A 24,144-nucleotide genomic window follows, 5' to 3' on the forward strand; every position below is an offset into this window, starting at 1 on the left:
CAGGTTTCCCTGGAGGGCAGTACCAGGAAATGGATGGAAAGAAGATTTGTTGGGGGGGGGCGGGGGGAGAGTTCCTAAAAATCCTTTCCGACCCGAATTTAAAGCTGCAATCCCCAACACGCTTTTTGAGGAGCCATTCTCATTACAACCAAGGAACACGCAGGCTGTCAAGGTTCCCGCGTGGATGACCACGGAGCTCGACTGGCTTCCAAGAAAGCGCTAGGCGAGGAGGGGAGGGGTCTGGGGAAGGCACGGGAAGCCCCCATTCCGTTGGGGTTTTTGGTCGCCATGTATTTATTGCTCCGTGGGTCTGTTTGGGTCCCAGTTTGGGGAGGAGGGGGGCGGGATAATGCGCAGACCACGTTTTCCCCCAATTGCTACGGATGAATCCCCTCCCCCAAGTTCCCGGAATCCAGCCCAGGGAGCACTTGCAGAACCGACCATCGCTGGTGCTGAAGGTGTAGACAAGGCATTTGGAAAAGCCATTCAAGGTGAATACATTCAACGCAGGCTAGAACCAGAGGGAATCAAGCGAGTGGTGCAGAGAAGCCCGCGCAGTTCTTAGCAGGACCTCGCCTGCAGCCTCAAGTGCCGCTGCAAGTTTTCCAGACCCCCGCCGAAAGACAGGGGGGGGGGGGGCGGTGCAGTCTCCAAGCAGGCCTCTGCGGGCCCCCATCTAGCCTAGGCCACGTTGGCAGAGCGGCTCAGGATGCGGCCCTATCCCCCACCGCATACAGTGGGGCTTGGTCCGTGTAGACGTACTTGGAATTGCACTTCGAGCCCGAGCCCACGCACCTTGACGCCGCGCTCAGTCGGAGGGGGCCGCTCCCGGCTGTAGCCCGGCCTGGGTGGGGGGCGGGGGGCGGCGGATGTTTCCTTGAATCCAGTGAGGTCACGTTTGCCCGCCAGACTCCCGCGACGGATTCCAGAATGTCCTACTGGATGCTCCAGAATCAGATTCGACGGAAAATATTCCGAAACCGTTCAGGAAACCCCGGGGGATCCTACAGCGCTGTGGGAAAGAAAGCGGCGGCGGGGGGGCAGTGTGTGTTTATGAACGTCAGCAGAAAAGACTAGGCGGGGGGGGGAGGCGGGGGCTCCCAGTTCCCCGCTGTAAGCAAAACAAACCACGCCACCCCCACCCCAATCCACCGAAGCTGTCTCCGCTCAGGCCCTGCCTGCCTCGAAGCGCGGGAGCTCGGGCCAGGGAGCTCCGAGGCCCGCCGGCCTCCCGAAGAAAGGTGCCCTGCCCCCTCCCCCCCCCCCCCGCAGGAGCCATTCCGCCGTTCGCCCTCCTTCCCTCGAGTCGCAGCCCGGCGGCTCCCTGGAGCCCAGGAGGCGGCCTGCTCCCGCGCTGGGTTGGAGAAGGGCCTTTTAAGCCCGAAGGTCGGGGGGGGGGGGGCGGGGAGAAGCGCTCCCTCTAAGCTGAGTTAATGTGAGCTAGCTCACATGGTTTTAGCTCACACTTTTTTCTTAGCTCAGGAAAATTGGCTGCCGAGCACACTAACTGATGCAGGAGCTCACAAAGTAGAAGTTTTGTTCACCAGACCCCTCAGTTTAGAGGGAGTATCATGCAGCCTGCCGGATTTAAAACGGGGCGGGGGTGGGGGCTTTAGTCGGCCACTTGATCCGGTTCTACTGAGGGGGACCCCGAGGGTCCAATCCTGCTCAGAGGAGACCGAATAGAGCAGCAGGAGACCAGCCACCGATTCTAAGCCCAGGGATCTGGACCGTAAGAAGGTCGAGAAGGGGGTGGGGGAGGGGTGGCTCACCTCTGAACAAGCCAGCGGGGAGGCGGGGCTGAAGGGCTGCCTCGGCCCTCCCTGACCCCCCCTCCCGCTGAGCCGCGGGGATCCTCAGAGGGGCACACCCTCAAGTCAGCGGGTGGGGCTGGAGGGAGATCCCCCCCAAAGGAGCAAGGGGGCCGCCCCGCAGAGACTCCATCCGCCGCGGGGCCATGTGCAGCCAGCCGGGCAGCTGAGCGCCTCGTTCCGCCTGATGGAGCTAATTGCTTTGAAATAGGATATATTATCTATAATTATAGAGCTCTCGGCGGCGACGGCCAGCCTCGCGCTTTCATCTTGCGCGAGGGCATCAAAATGTCGCGATCAAATTAATTGGGGCCCCTTGAAATAGAGCCGCCCTTTCAGGCAGTCCTTCCGTCATCCCCCCCCCCCCTCCCCATTCATTCAGCGCCGCCTGCCTGCGAAGGACACCGGCGCTTGCGGCCGCCCCCGCAGCCTCCCGCCCTCAGAGCTCCCCGGCGGCCTCGGCTGCCTCTTGAACCCCCGCGGGGCGCGGCTCGGCCCGGCCCGGATCGCCTCGCCTCGCTTCAGTGGTCCCTCCGAGCTGAGCTGCCCAGAGAAGTCGGTTGCGACTTTTCCAGGCTCCGCTGGGAAGGCAGGCAAAGGCCCTCCGAAGCTTCCCACGAGCGGCCTTTGCAGTCTCGGCCTGCGGGCAACCTGTGCAGGCGAATACAGAGCCAGGCGGGTGGCGGTGATGGTCTAAGCAGCAGAAGAACGTATTCCGCGGATGTTTCAGCGGGCAGGGACTTTCACGCGCACGAAGCGCTGGTCTTAAAGGACTCCGCCGTGGCGCTCCTTCTGCTACAGGTGCAGGTGAAGCAGCAGAACGAACTTGGAGTCCTTGGAGACCAAGCAGGTTTCTTTCGGGGGCATGAGCTTTATCGTCTCAAAGGAGCCGCTGGGCTCTGACTGCATTCTAAATACCCAACTTGGAGTCTCGTCCCGTGGCAAGAAGCCAGGCGCGGCTTCCAAGCAAAGCAGGCAAGCGAGTCTTCCTCTCTGGAAGGACATTTCATCAAAACCATCAGAATGAAACTCCCCGGCACACCCCGCTTTTTGGGGAGGGGTGGGGTGGGGTGGAGAGGGATGGATGGATGACATGCCTGCGTGCATCCATGAGGACATGCATACATAGAGGAAGCCCACTGAAGGCTAACAAAATATCTGCAGCAGTGTTTGTGCGCATAAAAGCTTCTGCCCAGAACCCAGCTTTTGGGGTCTTGAAGGGGCCGCCGGGCTCAGGCTTCGTTCTGCTGCTTCAGACCAACAGGCGACCCGCCTGAATCAAAATGTCTGCCGGCGTCGTTTCCGGAGAGTCAGAGCATTCATTATTTAGCTCTATTTTATTTCTATCCCGCCTTTGGCCCAAACGGAGACCCAAAGCTGCTTCCGGCGTCCTCCTGGCCCCTGTGAGGTCGCGAGGGCGGGAGGGGCGCAGCAGGGATTCGAACTTGGGTTTCCCAGATCCTTGTCCCACACTTCGACCGCTCCACCCCGCTGCCTCTGCATTGAAAGCGTCTGCTGAAATAAAGCTTGTTAGTCACTCAAAATGTAAAGCGCGACTCGGAAGTCGGGGCAAAACCGGGTCTCTTGGCAGTTATGCCGACAGGCGAGATGGGCTGCTTCGGAATCCCGGATTTCCGATCTGCAGGTTTTAGGAGGAGGTCTTCAAATGCAGCTTATAAATGCAACGAATTCGCGTCATACAAACGCAGCAGGGCCCCAGCCCCCCCCCACCCCCCCGCCGCCGACTGGCCCGGCCTGCCTGGCTCCTCCGCTCGCCCGTCTCGACTTTCCCCAGGAGAGCTGCAGCCGGGCTCTCCGCCGCTCTTTGCCCTCCCCTGGGGGCCACCTGAGCCAGGAGAAGCGGGGCGGGCTGCTGTTGCCGGGAAGGCCTCCCCCGCCTCGCCAGGCCCTGGTCGAGTCCAGGAAGCCCGCGGGGGGGGGGGGGGAGGCGGGGATGGGCCTTGGGCGGGCGGGTAAAGTCCCGGGCCTGCCCTCCCCTTGCGCCGGCGACTCCAGAGGGGCACTTCCCTTTTCTTCCTTCCAGGCCACACTCCACAACTCTGTTCAATATGCACTTTGACATTTGGGTTATTGATTTCTGCCCCGCAGACTAACGAGCAGTAAATAGATGCAAGCGGGCAGCCGGGCTGGTCTGAAGCAGTTGAACGAAGCAGGCGCCAAAGGGCACCTTGAAGACCAACCAAGCCTTCCTGAGAACGTCCGCTTCGGTGCTCTAAGCACCCTTCCTCGGGCGAGGAGTCCGGCACAGGCAGCAGAGCAGAGCCAGGCAGAGCGGGTAGGCAGCGGCTCTGGCTTTGCTCAGCTCTGTCTGACTCCTCGCCCGAGGAAGGGTGCTTAGAGCACGCGAAAGCGGACGTTCTCAGGAAGACTTGGTTGGTCTTCAAGGTGCCCCTTGACGTCTGCTTTGTTCAACTAGCAGTAGGCAAGAGAAGGGGAGCCCGCTCGGGGGAGCCCTCCCGCCAGGCCTCCTGCCCCCCCTCTGGCGCCGCGGCCCGGCCGGCCCCTCTTCCAGGCCAGCAGTCGGGGCGAGGCCGGGGCGGGCAGGCCCAGAGGGCGAAGGAGGAGGCCCGGCCAAGGCGCTGTCCTCCTGGGGGCAGAAGGCCGGAGGGGAGGCTTGGAGCCCCAGCCAGCCCCCGGAGGGCAAGGGAAGGGGGGCTGTCGTTTTCGGAAGCGACGGCCGGATCAAGGGGGCGGGAGGGGGGGTCTGCGGCGGCGGCGCCTGGCTCCCGGGCCGCGCGCTGAATGGGCCCCTCCGGCGGGAGCCTTTGATGCCGCCGCCGCCGGCGCCTAAAGACAACAGCCCGCGTCTGCCCCGGCCGGCCGCTGACGACTCCTGACACATTGTTGACTCGCGCAATTAGCTCCGCCGCCCCCCCCCCCACCCCCGCCCGGCCCCACCTTCCCCAAGGCCTCGCTCCGGCCGGGACAAAGCCAGCCGAGAAAACCCGAGGCAGCCAGGGAAAGGAAAGGAAGGAAAGGAAGGAAAGGAAGGAAAGGAAGGAAAGGAAGGAAAGGAAGGAAAGGAAAGGAAAGGAAGGAAAGGAAGAAAGAAAAGGAAGAAAGAAAAGAAAAGAAAAGGAAAGGAAAGGAAAGGAAAGGAAAGGAAAGGAAAGGAAAGGAAAGGAAAGGAAAGAAAGAAAGAAAGAAAGAAAGAAAGAAAGAAAGAAAGAAAGAAAGAAAGAAAGAAAGAAAGAAAGAAAGAAAGAAAGAAAGAAAGAAAGAAAGAAAGAAAGAAAGAAAGAAAGAAAGAAAGAAAGAAAGAAAGAAAGAAAGATCTCACCTGCCCCGGAGCGCAGCCAGGCGGATACAGTGCAGGAAATCACATCTTTTTTTATTTCTCTTTCCGCCTCTCATGTACACGGACTACTAGTACTTTTATCCCTAAGGGTTTCGCCCGAGCTTTTGTTAAAAAAGAAAAAGAAAAAAAAAGAAGACGAACTAAGGGCGAGTTTGCGCTACGCAACGCGAATTTCCACCCCCAAAGTCTCCCGCAAGCTTTCAGACGCACGTGAGAAAAGGGATCGAAATAAAATGTCTACTTCACAGTTACCTCGTGTTAGTTTCCCCGCCTCGAAAGTAAACGCTGTGCAATACTTACTAGGGCGTTGACGAGGGCCGGCATAAATGGCACAAGTGCTGCTTGGTTTACAAGGAGAAATGGGTGCGGTTGGTTTCCCCCGCCAGCCAAGGGCTCCCGGCCTCGGCTTCCACCGCAGGTCCCCAAGCGGGCGCGCCAGCCGGGACAGAGAGGGACAATCTGGTGTTGTTGCCGAGGCCGAACAAATGTCGAGGCACACAAAAAAGGAATGGACATAGGTGATCTAAAATAAAAAAGAGAAATTATAAGATCTGTGTCTAACTTTAAAAAGAGAGAAATTATAACCTCTGTGTCTTGAATTTATTGTTTACTGCATTTATTATGTATTTTTGCATTATTTCTAATTTCCCGTGATCCTAGTGCGATTGCATTGCATGGTGGAAATCTCCTGCTATTTGATCGGCCATTTTTACTCCGTCTCATTTGCTCTGACTCCGCGAGAAGGGCGGGCTACAAACACAGGGAGTGAGCGAGAGATGCTCTTATTCAGCTCAGGAGATCGCGCCCAGGACCCTGACAAAGGGGGTTTGGCGGACGATGGACCTAAAATGTAGGAACCAATCGATGAAGGCAGGGCGGTGTGGAGCCTCGAGGAAAGGCACCTGCCCGCCGCTCTGCGCAGGGCTCCTGCCACCGTGCCCCTGGGAGCGCCAGCCAGCCCTCTCCTTCGGGCCTCGGGAAACAAGGGGCCGCCTTGCCCGCCCCCTCCGCCCGGTAGTGCCCAGGAGGGCGCCCAACTGCCGCTGCCCGTCCCGTCTGAGGCCGAGGTCAGAGCGCGGCCAGGGCCGGCTCAGGCGTCTTCCAGGCGGGCGCGGGGGGTAGTTCTCCCGGCCCCAGGCGGGGCTGCTCCAAGGCAGGACTCGGAGGGAGGGCCCACTAACACCGGGCCTGGCCAAGGGGCCACCGGCTCCGGGACTTGAGCTCCGAGCAAGCCGTGCAGGCAGCCGAAGAAGAGGCCTTCCAGCCCCGCCCGCCCGCCGCCCCGGGCTCCTTCCTCCCGCAGCGCCCCAACGCCCACCCCGGCTCCACGCTGGGAACTCCCGCGGCCCTCCAGCGAGCCCGCCGCCGGGAATGGCTTGGCCGAGGCCCCTTTCTGGCGCTCCAGAACCCGGCCCCTCCCTGCCCGCCCCCCCCACCTCGCAGCTGGGGAGCAGCGAGAAGGGGCCAGTCTAAACAGCCCCTCCCCCCAAAATAGGCGGAAGGCGCCGTCCTCAATCCCCTCCCCCGAAAAAGCGGGCTGGGACGCTGCGTGGACGGGCTTGGGCTGCTCGCCGAGGGCGGGGTGGGTGGGCACGCCCTCGAGCGGGGGGAGTCCGAAAAAAGGCCTCAGCAGCCCAAAGCGCCCGGTCCCCCCACCTCGCGGGCGCACCCAGCCTCCCCACGGCAGCGCCAAAGCCGAGCAGAGCAAGCGGCCTTTGGAGCGCCTGGACGGCGAGAGCGGGTGGGTGGGCGGGCGGGCGGGCGGGCTTGGGGCGGCCTCGGCCCCTCCTGGCGCCCTCTCCGGCGCGCCGCGGCCAATGGGAGGCGAGAGGAACTCCCCTCGGCGCCGGGATTGGCCGCCGCCGGCTCGGGCCGCCCTTTATTAGGTCCCCCCGGGGCGGGGAGCGGCCCTCGGAAGGCAGGAGCCCCGAAGAGAGCGCGGGCGGGCGGGCGGCAGCGAGGAGGGCGCCCGGCCTGCCCCGACTCGACCCCATGCCCGGCCTTGGCGGCTGCTGCCGGAGGGGGGGCGCTGCTGCATGGCCCCGGCGCTGCCGTTGAGCATGGCCGCGCTCCAGAGCCGGGCCCCGGGCGAGGAGGCCAATGCCGGGCCGGCAGCGGGGGCTGGCGCCGAGGAGGGCGCCGAGAAGCCCAAGGGAGCGCCGGCCCCGCTGCCCTTCAGCGTGGAGGCGCTCATGGCCGACCACCGCAGGCCCAGCGGCGGCACCGGCCTAGGAGGAGGAGGACACGCGGCGCCGGAGCGGCCTCCCTCGCCCCGGGCCCTGGCCAGCCCTTTCGCCGCCGCCGCCGTCGGGGGCCTGGGGAAACTGCCCGAAGAGGCGCGCCTGCTCCAAGCCGAGAGCCCGGAGAAGCCCGAGCGGACGCCCTGGATGCCGCCGCCGCCTCCCCCAAGTAAGTGGCTTGGCTGTAGGAGGGAGTGGGGGGGCGCCCGGACTGGCCTGTGGGACCTTCTCCCACTGGGCGGGAGGTTGGCAGCAGCCCCACTGGCTCCCAGCGGGGAGGGCAGGACGGGGCCGGCGGTTCCACTCCCCTGGCGGAGTTGCATTGTCCACTGGATTCGAAACGAAACCAGTTCGTGCCGCTGGGCTGCGCCAAGGCCGCCGGAGCCAGCTGGAAGCCCCGCTTGCTGGGCAGCCTCCTCCGCAGGGAATCTACCCCGTGGGAGGCGTGGGAGCTCGGCTGAGAAGGGGCTGGCCCGGCCTGCAACCCCGGCGCTCCTGCTCAAGCCTGTTGTCGATCGGGGCTCTTTGCATGGGTGGGGGGGCGTCGTGGGCCCGGCCAGGCCTCCCCCGGGGCTTGACTCTGGCTCCGCCCTGCGGAAGGGTCCCGATCCCGCCGCTTGGCCCCAGTGAGCGCGCGTCTCCCTCCCCACGCTCTCTCCGGGGGAAGCGGCCTTGAGGCCCCGACGGTGGCGCCTCGCAACAGCCAAGTTGGTTTTGCGCGCAGGGAGCGGCTCTCGGGTGTCAGGGTCTCTCCCCCCCCCCCCGCCAGGGCCTGCGAGCGGGCGGAACCGCCACGAGGTGCATTTCCAGCCCCCCAGATTCTATATGTCGTTCTTCGGGGGGCTGCAGACAGGTTTAAGCCAGCGCAGCAGAGCGCCAGCGGGGGCCACCCTGGAGCCGATTCTGCGGGGCTGTGCGGGACTGCCCTTGGGTGCCGCTCTTCCCGCGAACGGCCCTCCGCCCCCAGCCTCTTTCGCCCTCCTTTGCCAGGGGAGGGGCCTGATCCCCCGGGACCGGGGCCGAGGAGCGGGTGGAGAAGGGAGACGGCAGCTTCCTAGATCGCCCGCCTAGGAAACCTTTGCAGACCGCTTCTACGGCCTTCAAGGTGCCTTGGACGAACTCCCGAGAGCTCCAAGAGGTGTGCGGCGTCACGGGCCGGCCAGGAGGCCCATCGATCCTGCCGGGGGCTCTTCCCGGTTCCGCATTTGCTCCCCTGCTGCCCCCGGGCCCTGACTGCTAAAGGTCAAAGCCTTCAAATCACATTCTCTTCATTCCAAATTTCATCTGGACACGACTTTGTCAAGCGAGGCCGACCGAATCCTCGCGGTTCGAAAAACTCCAGTCTTCCGGGTGGTTGCAAAGGGAACCCGATCCTCCCTTCCGGTTAGCAAATATAGCAAAATTGGCCTAACCAGGATCTGCAGGGCAACGCGCCGGACTTTAGTCGCTGATTTTATTTCGGCTGATTTCTACCCCGCCCCTCCCGCAAAGTCCAGCGGGTCCAAATCCGGCCTGGCCGCTCTCGAAGCTCGGTGGCGCAACGGTCAAGTTTGCAAAGGGCGGAGGAAGGAAAGGCACCGAAGGACAAAAGCCGACCCGGTGTCCTTCCCTGGGGAGCCTTGAATTAACCGAGGGCTGCCCCGCAGGGCAATTCGCCTGGCGGAGATCGATAGGCCTCTGTGGGCACCAGCTGGGCCGAGCTACGGGTCCTTCCAGGGGGGCCTGCGGAGAAGAATGCAGCCCCCCCCCGGAGCTTTGCTTTTATCCCCCCCACCCCCAGTCTGCATCGTTCCCGCCTGGGCCAGATGCGCCGAGAGACGCAAAAGGGCTTTCGTCGGCTGCCTCTCCGGAGCTCCCCGAACAAGCTGCTGCTACGGGGTTTTTGTTGCGCTGCGCCTTTAAGCTCTGGGAAGCCGGGCCCTCCCAAGCTGACCGCTTCGCTCCACGTCCTGCAGCCTCGGGCTTCTGCTTCTCTGGAGCGGGGACGCCTTCCTCCAAAGCAGGCCGCAAAGGGAAGCAGAGGAGCCGGGGGATTCCTACGGCCTCCTGCGTCCCAGGAGTGGCACCAACGGGAAGTGACCGACAGAGGGGAGGCCGGCCCTCCCTTCCTTCTTCCCTTTCTTCCTCTTCCCCTCCCTTCCCCCCTTCCTTCCTTCCTAACGTAAAATGCCTCACCCGCCGCCTGGCCTTGCTACCCGCAAGCACTTTGGCGCAGGGGCACTCGTAAACCTGGCCCGCCGTCTCTCCCTGGGGTGGGAGCCTTTGGGGCAGCCCTTGCCTCAGCCGCCGGCCCGAGGAGCTGCCCAGCCTGCAAGTCTTGCAGGGGAGCGAAGCGGGGGGGGGGGGGCGGGACCCCTGAGAGGGAGGCGTCGTCGTTGTCCAAGGCTGGGGGGGGCACCTTCAGGCAGCCTTGCGCCTCTTCGCAGGCGGGGGCGGGATCTCGGTAGGATCCCTCGACTTTCTGGGCCGGAGCCTCCTGCCGCAAACGGCCCCTGCTTGGGGCAGTAAGACTTTTATCCTCCCGGCACGTCAGCGTTCTTTTCGGTTGTGTCCAGGTGACCGTCCGACCAAAAGGACAAGTGGGTGTAAAGAGCGAGGTCACCCCCAAGCCGCACCGGCTTGGTCTCGGGTCGGAAGGAAGCGGCCTGGCCTGGCCGGCTCTTCCATGCAGGAGCCGCAGCTCAGGGAAAGGCGAGTTCCTGCCCAAGTGAGCCCCCCGCGATCCTCCCCCCCCCCCCGGCTCAGCTCCTCAAGGGCTCCGGATCGTGATGCAGTGGCTCCCGGGGTCTAAAGAGGCCTCTCGCCATCAAGGATGCTGAATTGGGTTTTTTGAACCCGGCGACCCGACTGCGCTCCGAATTCAATATTAAACGTCCCCAAGAAAGGCCCGCTCGCCCCTAAACGGACCAGGAATCTCAGGATTAACCCGAAAAAATCAGTTGGACCCTTTAACTTCAGCGGGACTGGATGGCAGTCAATATTCCATGTCTCCACCCCAGGAAAGGGACGCTGCTTTTTTATTTCTTCTTCCCCATAACCGCCCCCCTCCCCCTTGGCCTGGGACCCAGAGATCAGCCGCGGGGTGGGGGTGGGGTCGAGGGATCAGCTCGGGTTGGCTGGGAAGAGACGTGCCGGTGCGTTGGAGGGCGCGGCGGGCGGGTTGAGGACTGCGCCGTCGCGCTCCTTGGAGCCGGGGAAGGGAGGCGGGGGGGGGGGCTTCCTCGCGGCAGCTGAGATGTTCCTTCCTTCCTTCCTTCCTCCCTCCCTCCCCGCAGGACGCGCAAGCCCGCCGGCCTGCCCGCTGCGCAAGCACAAGACGAACCGCAAGCCGCGGACGCCCTTCACCACGGCGCAGCTGCTGGCGCTGGAGAGGAAGTTCCGCCAGAAGCAGTACCTGTCCATCGCCGAGCGGGCCGAGTTCTCCAGCTCGCTGAGCCTGACCGAGACGCAGGTCAAGATCTGGTTCCAGAACCGGCGCGCCAAGGCCAAGCGCCTGCAGGAGGCCGAGCTGGAGAAGCTCAAGATGGCAGCCAAGCCCCTGCTGCCCCCCCACGCCGCCGCCTTCGGCCTCTCCTTCCCCCTGGGCGCAGCCCCCGCCGCCGGAGCCTCCCTCTACGCCGCCGCCGCCGCCGCCGCCTCGGCCGGGCCCTTCCCGCGGGCCGCAGGACTGCCTCTCCCCGGCCCCGTCGGCCTCTACGCCGCCGCCGCGCACGTGGGCTACAGCATGTACCACCTCGCCTAGGCGCGCGCGGCGGGACGGACTCTCGCCCTGTAACATACTGTACAGCTGCAAATTGAGTACCCTTTATATTCATAGCTATATTTGATAAATAAATTAATTTTAAACGACCCTGCCGGGCTGGCGTGCGAGGCCTTCCTTGATGCGCCCCTCCTCTCCCTTCCTCCCCCGCCCCTCCGGAGCCCCGCGATGCAGCCCCAGAGCCCACTGGGGCGCCGACCCTTCCCCACCCACCCCGGCGCCCACGACTGCAGCAGCCCAGCCGACTTTCTTGCAGAGCTGGAAGGGGCCTCCTGTTCCTGGGATCCAGGCCGGTCCCCTCCGCGGGCCGGGAAATGCGGCTGAGGTGAAGGCCCGGCGCTTCGCGTCACTGGAGCCGCCTGCCCCCAAAGCGCTGCGCCTGGCCTGGCCGCGCCACCAAAGCCGGCCATTTCTTCACTTCGTGCGCTCTGGTCACCGCTGAGGCCGCCGCAGAAGCCAGTGCGTGCGCGGAGAACACACAGTCATTACAACTGGATTACATGGAAGGGGATTACAGCCTCAGAGGAGACCCAACTGCCTGTGGAGGGAGGAGAGCGGGGAATCCCCCGGAATCAGAACGGAGAAGGCTGCAGGGAAAGAGGGGCCAGGGGCCCTGCAGCCCGGATCAACAGACCCCCTTTGGGACCGCGGACCAACGTGCCCCCTTCTCCCCCCCCTCCCCGACTGCAAATCTCCCCCTTTCTCTCCCCCTCCCCAAAGTTAGCACCAAATCTTCTTTTCCGCCCAGCGTTTCCATTCGGAGAGCGATGGCTTGAAGTCAGGGGCGTTTAGCGGGCTGTGGTGGAGGGACTGGTCTGTTGCCAGGACCCGGGATTCAGTTTGGGGGAGGGGCGGGTGGAATGCCCCTTTGGGGAAAAGAGGACCTTGGCGGGCTCATCCCGAGCTGGAGTCAGGGGCCCCCTCAAACCCGGGAAGTTTTGTTCTGGGCTGTGCGGGCATCGTGGGCAGGGAAGCTTCACCGCGCAGGGGCCGCTGGGCTCCGACTTTGACCTGCCTCCTGCCGGGGCACTGCCAGGTGGTCCCAAATCCCGCGCCAGGGAGGAGCAGGAGGCCTTGGGGCCGCCCAAGTCGGGAAATGGCCGGGCCAGGAGGAGGCCGCTGAATAGGAGGGTTCCCTGCTCGCCGCCCAGACGCAGCAGCCGGGCTGTCGCGAGGCCGCCTGGGAAGTGCTGCTGGCGCCCCAGCGCTTTGGGGGTCCCGCCGGCTGCTCAAGCAGCTCCACAGGCCTTGATGTGGCTGCGGCTCCAGCCTCGTGAGTCCGGGCAGGGAGAAGGGAGAAGAGAGCCCGGCCGGGGGGCCCGTGCGTGCCGCTCGCCCCCTCGGCTCTGCCGCCAGCCGGCTCCCACTCAAGACGGCTCTCGTCCAAAGCCCCCGCAGGCCGGCAGCGGGCCCCGAAAGGGACTCGCGGGCCAGGAGGAGACTTCGGCGGCGAGGTGGCGGGAGCAGGCGGGGGGCGGGGGTAGTGCGCGTCGTGGCGCCTGTGCAGCCGGGCCCTACAAGCCCTCGGGTGGGGCGGACTGGGCTCTTCGACCCCCCTCCCTCCGAAGCGAGCAAGACCAGCCGAGCCTTCGCCCCGCGCCCCCACCTCGACCCTGTTGCTTCTGGCGGCTGGGGGCGGGGGGGGGAAGGGAGCAGCGCAGGTGCGTTCCCCACACCAGCTGCGCGGCAGTATCGGACCCGGGAAGGGAACCCAGGCGGCACTTAAGACCGCCCTGGCTGACCGTCGTGGGCGCTTCTCGGACAAACGGCCTCCAGAGCTTGCACCCAAGGGCTCCGCCCAGCAGAGCCATTTCGGTGTAGTGGTGAAGTGGGTTTGATTCCCCACTCCTCCACTTGCACCTGCTGGAATGGCCTTGGCTCAGCCAGAGCTCTGGCAGAGGTTGTCCTTGAAAGGGCAGCTGCTGTGAGAGCCCTCTCAGCCCCACCCACCTCACAGGGTGTCTGTTGTGGGGGAGGAAGGGAAAGGAGATTGTGAGCCGCTCTGAGACTCTTCGGAGTGGAGGGCGGGATATAAATCCAATATCTTCTGCTTCTTAAGTGCCCCCGGGCCGCGCCTCTCTCGCTCCCGCCAGGCTTCTCAGCAGCCTCCCTGCGCCGCAGTTCCCCCCCTTGCCTTTCACTGGGCTCCCGGCAGGCGCCCCCCCCCCACAGTCGCGCGGCTTGGGTCAGACTGCCACCCTCCCCCCCCCCCCCAGCAACCCAGGTCTCCCCGCGGGCTCGGCTTTTCGGGTGGCTTCCTTCAAGCAGCTGGGGCGACTGAGTGGGCCCCGTTGGCGCCCGGCAGTCGGAGACCAGAGGTGGGGCCGCGCTGGCATTTCCCACGTTCTTCTGCCTGGGAGAAAGACAAGCGGTGTGTGTGGGGGGGGCGATCTCCCCCTCTGCTGCCGCTCCCTCTCCTCTCCCTGCCCCCCCCCGCCCGCACCCCAGAGCAGCCCCGCGCCCCAAACCTCCCGCTCTGGTCTCTGCGCCTGCAGGCCCACTCTCTGGGCCGTCCCGAGGGGGGGGGCGGGGGCGGCTGCGACCTCAGGAAGGAGGAGCGGAGGGAGCGCCAAGCCCCCGCCGGAGAAGGGCAGGCTGGCATTCCAGCGTCCCCCTCCCCTCCCCTCCCCTCTTTGGGTTGCCAGCAGCAGGCCCCCCACCCCACCCCAGGGCTGGCTTTTGGGCGCCGCAAACAGGCTCTGGGCCCCCCGCCCGCCCCTCCCCCGGTGCTCCAGTCCCGGGCCACTCAATTCAAGCCCGAGGCGAGCGATTAATAACGAGGCTGTGACAATCAGTTGGGAATCACACGGCCGAGCGCGCCCGCTCAATAGCCGGGGCCGCCACAAAAGAGCCGCGCGGGAGCCGTCGGCGCTGCTTTTCAAGGGCCTCGCTTTTCTTCTCGCTCTTTTGCCTCGGGCCTCAACCAGCGAATCCAGCTCGCCTGGGCGCCTTTGTCGCCTCCGGAGCAGCTCAGCGGGGCAGCGGCTCGAGAGAGGGCGCTGGCGCCAGGCAGCCCGGACGGGACGGGAGGGGAAGGGCGCCCAGCTGCCGGAGGCGGGGGAGGGGACGAGGAGAACCCTCCCACCCTCCCCCCATCCCCAGCTGGGATTTCTTCAAAACCGGAGCCGCTTCCATGGCCTCTTCCGACAGCTTCGAGGAGTTGAAAAATGGGCAAGCAAAAGCGGGAATCCCGGAGCAGAGTCGGGCAGGTGGAGAGCTGGCTGGCCATTGCTGGCAACGAGGGGCCCCCACCACTCCTGGGGGGCGGGGGCAAGGCGCCGGGATCCGGCCCTTCCAGGAGGCGGCTGCCTGGGCTGGAACTCTTGGGGAGGCCGGGCCTGCACCCAATCCCTGCAAGCAGCCGGAAACAGAGGGGGGGGGGATGCGGGAGAATCCCCAGGACGAAGGAAATCCGGATTTGTTTAAAAAAGAAAAATAAACTAGGTGCTGTGTGCTCATTTCCAGGCAGAAAATTATCAGTGAAAAATGATTGAGTTACATCATGTTAAGGATCTGGCAGATTTCTCCCTCCTCCTTGTATGCACCTGAGGACCCTGTAAGGTAGGCTAAGTTCAGAGGGTGTGAGTGGCCCAAAGCTACCCAAGCAAGCTGCTCAGCTACATTCCAGGCCTGCCTCCCGCCTACTGGCTTGCAAAGTCCCTGCAGGTGAAGCGAAGGGCAAAGGTGCTGCTGACATCCTCACTCAGCCCTCTGGACTTCCACCCCACACCAGCCACAAGCCTCTCCGGCAGCCTCACATTACTTTAAATTGCAAAAGAACAAAGAAACTGCTCAGGCATCAGGCTCACAAACTTCCTCTGCAGTCTTTGTACATTCTGAAGATTTGATTGATTCCATTGCTTCCAAACACAATTTGTTACGAAGGACAAGTCTTGTGCAGGCTCATGTATACAGGTGGGGATGGCCCCTTTCTCTCACTGATGCAGGCTGCTTGGGGGAATCCACATTCTAGTTCCACCAGCAATCTGCCTTGCATCCTTTCCCACATCCCCCGATATGCAGCTCATCATTAAAAAGCTGGGGACTCATTTGACTGACCTCGGAAGGATGGAAGGCGAAGTTAATCTTGAGCCGGCTGCCTGAACCCAGCTTCTGCCGGGATCGAACTCAGGTCGTGAGCAGAGCTTGGACCACAGTACTGCAGCTGACCACTCTGCATCACGGGGCTCCATTACCAACAGGTAATTCTCTCCCCCACACACACCCGCTGCAGATGAAACCAGACAGGGGGATCAGGGTTAGATTGCCCTTCGATGGACGCGGCCCCCCAAGTGTCCTGAGGTTCAGTGTCACCACCCAGCCAGGATTCAGAGAACCACTTCCCCAGGGAGAGAGTCATCAAGGGAGCATGGGGCCCCGTGGGTAGCTCGATATCCTGCAATCTCTGTGTTGAGAGAAGGTTTTACCACCTCCACCCCCCTTTGCTTTACCCCAAGGAGTCTCAAAGCCGCTTCCAATCTCCTTCCCTTCCTCTGTCTGCCATGAGAGGCTCCTTGGGAGGCAGGTGGGGCCGAGAGAGCTCTCCGAGAACTGGGTCTGCCCCAGGTCACCCCCAGCAGCCTTCCTGTGGAGGAGGGGGGGGGTCCACCGCTCTTAACCATGCTGGCTCTGAAGTAGAGGAGGCAAAGGCTTGGGCCAATCGCTGTGTCTCAGTGCCTCCACCTCAAAGCACTGGTGAGTCTCACATCCGGAAAGGAGGGAGGAACAAAGGTGAAGAAAGGAGGAGGAGAGCAAGTCATGGTTAAGAGTGGCAGAACTGGGTTTGATTCCCCACTCCTCCTTCACATGCAACCAGCTGCATGACCTTAGGTCAGTCATATAACTCTCAGAGCTGTTCTGCTCAAGAGCAGTTTCTGTCAGAGCTCTCAGCCCCACCTGCCTCACAGAGTGTCTGTTGTGGGGTGGGGAGGGGAGAGGAAGGGAAAGGAGTTTGTCAGCCACTCTGAGACTCCTAGTGAAGGGTGGGGTATAAATTCAGTCTCTTCATCTAATTGTCAGTCATTCTAACCTCATCAGAATAACTCAGCCGGTCTCTGTAGCCTCATTCTTTCCAGGGTGGTTTGCTCCCATGGGCTGAGTCCCAGAAGACCCTTTGGTGGCTTTGGGCTGCCTTGTCCCATCCAGTGAAGGGAACACCAGGCAGGGGGCTGAAAGGCCAAGGCAAGGTGCAAGCAGGAGGAGGCCAAGAAGCCTCAGCATGGACCCAGAAGGGAGATGTGTGTGCCTCCCAAGCCCAGCGGCATTTCTGTGCAAGGAGCTCCAAGGGAAGCAGCAGTTCATTCCTGGGAGCGTTTTGTCTTCTCAGTGTCCAGAAGCGCTTTCGGTACCTTTGATCTTTTCCATCCAGGGCTTGCAAGTCACATTCCAAGATATTCTAATGCCTCAGACAGTTCCCCACAGCACTCCGTCTCCAACTATTGAACACGGGATCCAGCACACTGAGATGTTATCCCGCAGTTCCAGCTGGCTTGGTGCTGAGGAGTGTGGCCTAATATGCTAATGAGTGTCTGCTGGGCTTTTTCTAAAAAAAAAAAAAGCCCTGATCCTGTACGTGACCTATTAAAAGGAACTGCACCTGGTTACCTGGAGCATGTTCTTTGCAAGCCAAAGCAAATGCTATTGCTAAGAGATCTGGCACAGCAGTGTGTGAGGCTGGACAGGTCCCGCTTCAAATGGGAGCAGCCGCTTATTGCTATGAGGATACAACGGAAAGGGGGAGAACTGTGTGTGCAGCCCTGAACTCCTCAAAAAACAGACAGCAATAATGCAACACATGATAAAACAATAGTGTTTTGCCACTTGATTTGGAATTCATTTGGGAACGGAACATTTCTGTTATCCTTGCTTCCTCTTTGCAGAGATCTCTCCCTCACACACTCACATATTGGAACCCCACCCCCACCTGCTCCAACACACGCACACACAAACACACACACACACATACATGCTTACTGGCCTGGCCCTTTCATGCAGAAGAATCATAGAATCACAGAGTTGGAAGGCACCTCCAGGGTCATCTAGTCCACCCCCCTGCACAATGCAGGAAACTCACAAACACCTAAATTCACAGTATCAGCATTGCTGTCAGATGGCCATCTAGCCTCTGTTTAAAAACCTCCAAGGAAGGAGAGCCCACCACCTCCCGAGGAAGCCTGTTCCACTGAGGAACCACTATAACAGTCAGAAAGTTCTTCCTAAGGTTGAGCAAGAAACTCTTTTGATTTAATTTCAGCCCATTGGTTCTGGTTGGTCTGGTGCAGAGGAGCAAGCCGGCCATTTTGTTCCTCAGGTGGGCCCCTGCCCTAGGCAGCCCCTGGTGGCCAAAGCCACACCCTCGGGGCCTTTTGGCTCAGACCCTTCCCTGGCAATGGTGACTCCCGTCAGTTCACTTCTCCTCCCCTTGTGGTCTCTGCCTGGGAGAGAAGGCCGGGTGAGCGAATGCCAACAGTTGTGCCCCCAGGTCAGAGCTGCTTGTCTTCCACAGGCTCCTCTCCATTCAGGGTCATTTTATTTCTTTCTATCTTTCTTTCATTTGTGTTATTTGTAATCTGTCTTTCTCACTTCGACTCAAGGCGGATTCTACAGAGAGTCAAGACAATCCACAGGGTGGGACATTTAGTAAACAATGCAATAGGATTTGGGTTGTAGATGTGGCCACAAGTCTGAAAACAGAATTGAAGCAAAGTAAGCATTAACATGACATTTGCACAATAAGAGCTGAGCCACAGCAGGCTCCACGCAGTAGTGCACATGGAAATCCCTGATAATTTGGCCAAGCGACTTGGTGAATCCTTGAGTCCAGTCCAGCTCAGTTGCCCATGCAGAAAAGCCCTCTTGACTAGTTCAGGTTTGCATCGTGTGGGGAAAGTCAGGAGAGTGGGGGGCCTTCCTGATTTCCCTGGGCAGGCGGGGGGGGGGGAGGGCACAGAGTGAACAGCTGTTTGTTTTGTCTGTCTGCTGAACTTCTTTGGCAGTTTTGCTTCTCCATCCAGGTGCCTACTCCTGCTGGGCTCATTCCCCTCAAGGGACAGCCCCGGGTGCTTCTCCCTCTTCAGGCCCAGGAGTATTTCAAAGGAGCATCACAAAGGGAACCAGAAACTGTTTGGATGTTAAAGTGATTCCTATCAGCCAGGTCCACAAAGCACCACCTTCTTTCAGATGGGCTTCTTTGCCCGCAGTGGCCCAGGCAGAAGTATCACATCTGACTGGGGGCTACATGGAGCTGAAATGTTTGCATCTGTGCTGAAGTATGTGATCTCAGGGAGAGAGAGGTCACCAAAGCAGTGGGTCTCTCTCCCATAGGACAATAATGTTGTAAACATTTGTTTTAAATGATGGTCAGAGAGGTGTTTCCCACTGAGGCTGCAGAGACCTTGGTTCCTACTGTCCATACCAGGCACATAGCTGATGTTGCTTCTGCCAACTGTGGCTGATCTGATCCTTTCAACACCTCTTATTTCTGCAGACATCTTTCATATATTGCTTCATGACAGCATGAGGCCAGGATCTGGGTGTGTGAATGCTATCCAGGAGGTCATTACACAGATACACATCTTGTATTCCGAAAGCCACTATCCAGTGGAACCAGTTCAGAATTGCAGCCATTGGTCACCAGAACCACTTCTCACATGTGAACATGAGTGTCATTTGAGAGGACTAGAAGCTTAATAAAATAAATAACTCCACTGAAAGTCTGAGATGAAGTGAAGTGAGATGAGATCAAAGTCCCATCTGCCATGGCTAATCTGTGATGGCCATTCCACGGCACATGTTCTTCTCTGATGCTCCACTCGCAGCCCCAAAGCCAGGTTGAACCTGTCCAGGTCTGGTTTCTACTTGCTTTGATGGCCTCAGCATCCAATGGCAACTTGCCTGCCTGAGCTGCAGTTCTAGTCCCCACCCCCAAGCACTGCGCTTTGTCCTGGATCTGCAGTGCAAATGTCCAGCTACAAGCCACTGAGTGACTTACATGTGTGTTTGAATCCAGCTGGGCACCTTTAAGATGAACAAAGTTTTATTCTGGGTATAAAAAGCTTCCATGTGCACACACACACACGCACACACACACACCCCTCTTCAGATAAGAGTCAGGTGGGCCATCCTGTTGGTCTGAAGCAACAGAACCAAGTCTGAGCCCAGTCAGGCACCTTGAAGACCAAGGAAGTTGAATTCTGGGTAGAAACTTTTGTTGGTCTCCAAGGTGCCTGACTGGACTTAGACTTGGTTCTTTTGCTTCAGACCAACACAGCGACCATCTGAATCTATTTACATGTAAAGAACAGGGTGAGAAGAGAAAGAAAATCATTATCCAACACAGAGCCAATTCATTTTCAACTCTAGGTTCAATATTCATTTTATTGCATTCAACCTTAAGAGGACTTTATTTAGTTTCATGATAATAGAACCAGTAGATCAATCAATCACTCAATTGAAGAGGAAAGTGCTACCTTGCGAAGGTCTTAATCTGAGCTGAGGCCTTGTAGACCCTGTTGCCAATGCCCTGGGAGAGCACAAAAGATAAAGAGAGTCCTGTATTCCGTAGTGCATTTTACTTTTGTGCATATTTGGGTATAAGGGAATGTCAAGTTAGCACTATTGAATAACTAATTTCAAAAGAAAAGACAAAACCCTCTGGAGGAGGAGGCGGGGCCCCCTGGGGGACATGGGGAGGGGGCTGCAGGAGCATCAGACCTTCCCCACTTCCACAGGAGCCATCCAGGCTTTCCTGCAATCACTCCCAAAACTTCAGAGCAAAGGAAGTTTTATGAAGATGAGAGAAAAGTGAGGGGAACTCTGGGAGGAGCATGAGGAAGCAGGACAAAAGCTCACTCCCCAAGAGCAGCCAACTCCAGGCAAATAAGAAACACACCATTGAGCACTTCCCCATTCTTGGAGGGTTCCACACTGTGCAAGAACCTGGTGCAGAAATCCCAGAGGGGGGGAAGGGGGGATGCCGCAGAATGTTCACAACTCTCTGCGTGTCAGCAGCAACAGCGGCTCCTTCATACAGATGGTTTTACAACTTTGTAAATCAGGCCAAAATATCAATTAAGAGAAAATCACTGGCTTGCTGCTTCATTTGAGCACCTCTGGTTCTTGCAAAAGATGGATTAGAGAGTCAGCCTCAGGCAGAGGTGGTGGCTCCCTCTGAACCTGGAGTGGCCATCCATCAAGGACACCGGGAATCACCAAGCAGCAAGAGAGAGAGACACTGGCTAAGTTTCCAAGTGATCTTTAATGAATGTTTGGGACACAGCTGGCCTCCAGCTTTCTCATCCACAGCCCATTAAGCCAAAGCAACAGGACTGAAAAGGATTCCTGAAACATGTCTCTGAACACCTATGCTAAGCAATTCCCAGGCTGTGCCAAAATATTTTGATGCTGGGGCTGAAAATCCGCAATCTAAATTAATTCGTAGGGAGCAGAGAGGCTCCTGTCCCTGCCTCAATGGAGCCAGCTGGAATGCCCCCATCATCACACAGGGCGAATCAGCTCTGACGGCCCATTCCCCTGCTGCCCTGAATGCTGCCTGTCTCATCCCCCTTAACGTAAATCGGACTCACTTCCTAATCCGACATGCATGCCAAAGGCCTTGCCATGAGTCACAGGAGAATCTAGTGGAGCAGAATGAGAAGGCACATCCCGTCTATTGGTGCTGGTTTGAATCCTGCTCCCGCCAGGGAAGCTCTCTGGGTCCCCTTGAGCCAGATACTCCCTTTCAACCAAACCTCCCTCGCAGGGTTGTTGTGATGATAACATGGAAGAGAGGAGAAAGAGGTAAGTTGTTCTGGGACCCCTCTGAGGAGAAAGGTGGGATGCAACTAGAGTAAAGAAATAAACATTCACACTAACATTTGCACAAGCATCACAGTGTGCATCTCTCAGACTTCTAGGGAAAGGAGAGGGGGGAATTGTCAGGTCGGCAGATTCAATAACAAGTCCTTGTTGATAACAAAGTAGCTAGTTTATTGATATCATGGTTCTCGACTACAAGGAGTTCGAAAGACTAAAGATCATACAGTAGAATGCAATCATGTAAGGTACACTTCAAAGGGATTCTTGAGGGAGGGGTACTATGCAGGGCACATTCACACATTGATGTTACAATTTCGTTCTCAGACCTGCTTTGGCCTTGAGCGTCTCCTCGGCTCCAACCTCCCCCGATGCACAGCCTGAGAAGGCCTGATAATCTCTTTCACATATTCCCATTTCAAAGCACAACTACATAACAAAGGAAAGGAGGGGGTTGAGGAGAGTTCACGCTAGCAGCATTGGCATACAGTATGGCTTTACCCAGGATGCTTCTCTCCTGAACCAAAGATTGAGTGCAGGCTTGACCAGAGTTAAAGCAGACTTGACATACTGCCCCCCCTAAGCCCCCTCCACAGCCCGAGGCAGTGGTAGAGGCTGGTTGGTCTTAGAGTCCCGGACTTCATGGATTGAAAGGCTTTGTTTCTCCCTTGGGGTTGGGAGGGATCCTGGTGGCTGAGGATGCCAAATCAAAGAACCGGGGTCTCGATGGAGCAGGCTGCAATGAAATACAGGGTGTATTTTACCAAGGGCAGGTGGCAGGTCCAACTCTACAGTCACTGGATTAATAGCCCTTTTTTATTCTGAAGAGCCCCAGGTATTTATAGGCTAATTTCCTGAAGGGCTGTGAGAGAGGTAGGTTCTTGGTTGACAGAAACACAGAATCCCCGACTTTGAAATCCCAAGTGGGGACATGGGACTTGTCATAGTATTTTTTGTAAGTTTCCTTTGCAGCCTCTAGGTTTTCTTGGATGGTTGGCCAGCTTCGGCTCGGCCCCTGCCACCATTGTTCAAACGCTGAGGGAGTTCCCTGGCCTTCCCCTCCCGGCAGCAGGGGGATGGGCTTCCCCTCATACCCGAACACGGTAGAGAAGGGGGAGGCTTTGGTGGAACTATGCACACTATTGTTGTAGCCATATTCAGCAAAGGGGAGGAGATCAGCCCAGTCTGACTGGCGCTGATTGATGAAGCACCTTAAGTATTGCTCTAGCACCCCGTTCACCCTCTCCGTCTGTCCATCCGTCTGTGGGTGATAGGCTGAGCTCAAACCCTGTTCCATCCCCACTAGTTTACAAAACTCCCGCCAGAAGGTGGCAATGAACTGCGGCCCACAGTCGCTAATGGCCTTGTCAGGGAATGAGTGTAGTTTTACCACGTGATCAAAGAACAGGGCCGCTAATTTCTTGGCTGTGGGTAGTTGGGCACACGGGATGAAGTGGGCTTGCTTTGAGAAAGTGTTGACCACCACTAGTATTACTGTTTTTCCTCGGAAGGGGGGTAGTTCCACTATAAAGTCCATGGACACTACCGACCAGGGCCGTTTGGCCATCTCTATCGGATGCAAGAGCCCTGGAGGCTTCCCCCCCCCTTCGCTTGGCCATGATACACACTGGGCAGCTAGCCACGAACTCCGACACATCCTTCTTGAGGGACAGCCACCAGAATTGCCGGTTGACTAGGTGCAGGGTCTTTACATAACCAAAGTGCCCGGCTAGTTTGGAAGAGTGGCAGAGCTGCAGGATCTCCCTTCGCAGTCCCTCGGGGATGTAAAGCTTTTCCCCCTTGTACCAGAGTCCGTCTTTTCCCTTCAGCACTCCCTCTGGCCGGATTCCCCCCTCCCTCTCGGTTTTCATGGCTATTCGTTCGCTGCTAATCCCTTCCAGCTCCCTCCTCTTCTGCGATTGGGTGGTGACCATGGCCGCCACTTGGGAGGGTGGAATTAAAGAGTCCACCACCTCTTCCCTCTGGCTCTCGTGTTGCGGGAGCCAGGAGAGAGCATCGGCCAGAAATTCCTGGTTCCCGGGATGTGCCTCAGGGTGAAATCGAATTTAGAAAAGAAGCCCGCCCACCGAATTTGTTTTTCACTCAGCTTCCTTTTTCCTGTCAGGGCTTCGAGGTTTTTGTGATCCGTCCAAATTTCGAATGGCATCTTAGCTCCCTCGAGCCAAGACCTCCAGGTTTTCAGGGCAAACATGACTGCAAAGGCTTCTTTATCCCACACTGACCAGTTTCTTTGTTCCCCCGAGAATTTCCGGGAGATGTAGGCGCAGGGTCGCAATTTCCCCTCCCCATCTTTCTGCATGAGAATGGCTCCTACGGCCACGTCGGAGGCGTCACATTGCACCACGAAGGCCCGCTGTTCATCGGGGTGGCTCAAGACCGGTTCGCTAGTGAACAAGCGCTTTAGGTGGTCAAAGGCTTCCTGGCACTTCAGTGTCCAGTGCAGCCTGGCACCCGGCCGTTTGGCTTGTGGCCCCTTCCCCTTGGTCTTAAGGAGCTCGGTCAGGGGCAGGGCGATTTGGGCGAACCCCTCGATGAACGCCCTGTAGAAATTTGCGAACCCGAGGAAGGATTGGAGCTGTCTACGTGTCCTCAGGGGGGCCCACTCTAACACCGCCTGTACTTTGGCTGGGTCCATTGCCAACCCCTGCCCCAATACCCGGAACCCCAAGTAATCTAACTCGATTCGGTGAAACTCGCATTTAGATAGTTTGGCATACAGTTGGTGTTCCAGCAGAGTGCTGAGCACCTCTCTCACCAACTTGACATGGGACCGCTCCTCCTGAGAATAAATAATGATGTCATCCAGGTACACCACCACCCCTTTGTACAAGAACTTTCTAAGCACATCATTTATAAAGTTCATGAACACTCCCGGTGCCCCTTGTAACCCAAAAGACATGACCAAGTATTCAAATTGTCCCATAGGGGTGTTGAACGCCATTTTCCACTCATCCCCCTCCTTGATGCACACTCGGAAGTACACATCTCTCAAGTCCAGCTTAGTGAAAATCTCCCCCCCCCCCGACACTGTGTTCAGCAGGTCCCGGATGAGGGGGATGGGGTAGGCGTTGGACATGGAAATCGCGTTTATTCCGCGAAAATCCGTACAAAGTCTAAGCGACCCGTCCTTCTTTCGGAAAAGCATCGGGGCGGCGTGGGGGCTGTAGCTGGTCTAATGAA

The 24,144-nt window shown here is 59.1% G+C and overlaps 1 protein-coding gene across 1 annotated transcript; it reads left to right on the forward strand.

Annotated features, from left to right (window-relative positions):
* The first annotated feature begins 349 nt into the window (after nucleotides 1–349).
* Nucleotides 350–11,112, forward strand: MSX1 (msh homeobox 1). The gene is made up of 5 exons (XM_060247260.1): nucleotides 350–491; nucleotides 910–1,059; nucleotides 1,861–1,911; nucleotides 7,228–7,539; nucleotides 10,646–11,112. Exons 1-5 carry the CDS (start codon nucleotides 350–352, stop codon nucleotides 11,110–11,112), a joined length of 1,122 nt encoding a protein of 373 aa, XP_060103243.1.
* Nucleotides 11,113–24,144: the final 13,032 nt, after the last annotated feature.

This window comes from Heteronotia binoei, chromosome 9, assembly GCF_032191835.1.
Source record: "Heteronotia binoei isolate CCM8104 ecotype False Entrance Well chromosome 9, APGP_CSIRO_Hbin_v1, whole genome shotgun sequence".
Taxonomy (NCBI): domain Eukaryota; kingdom Metazoa; phylum Chordata; class Lepidosauria; order Squamata; family Gekkonidae; genus Heteronotia; species Heteronotia binoei.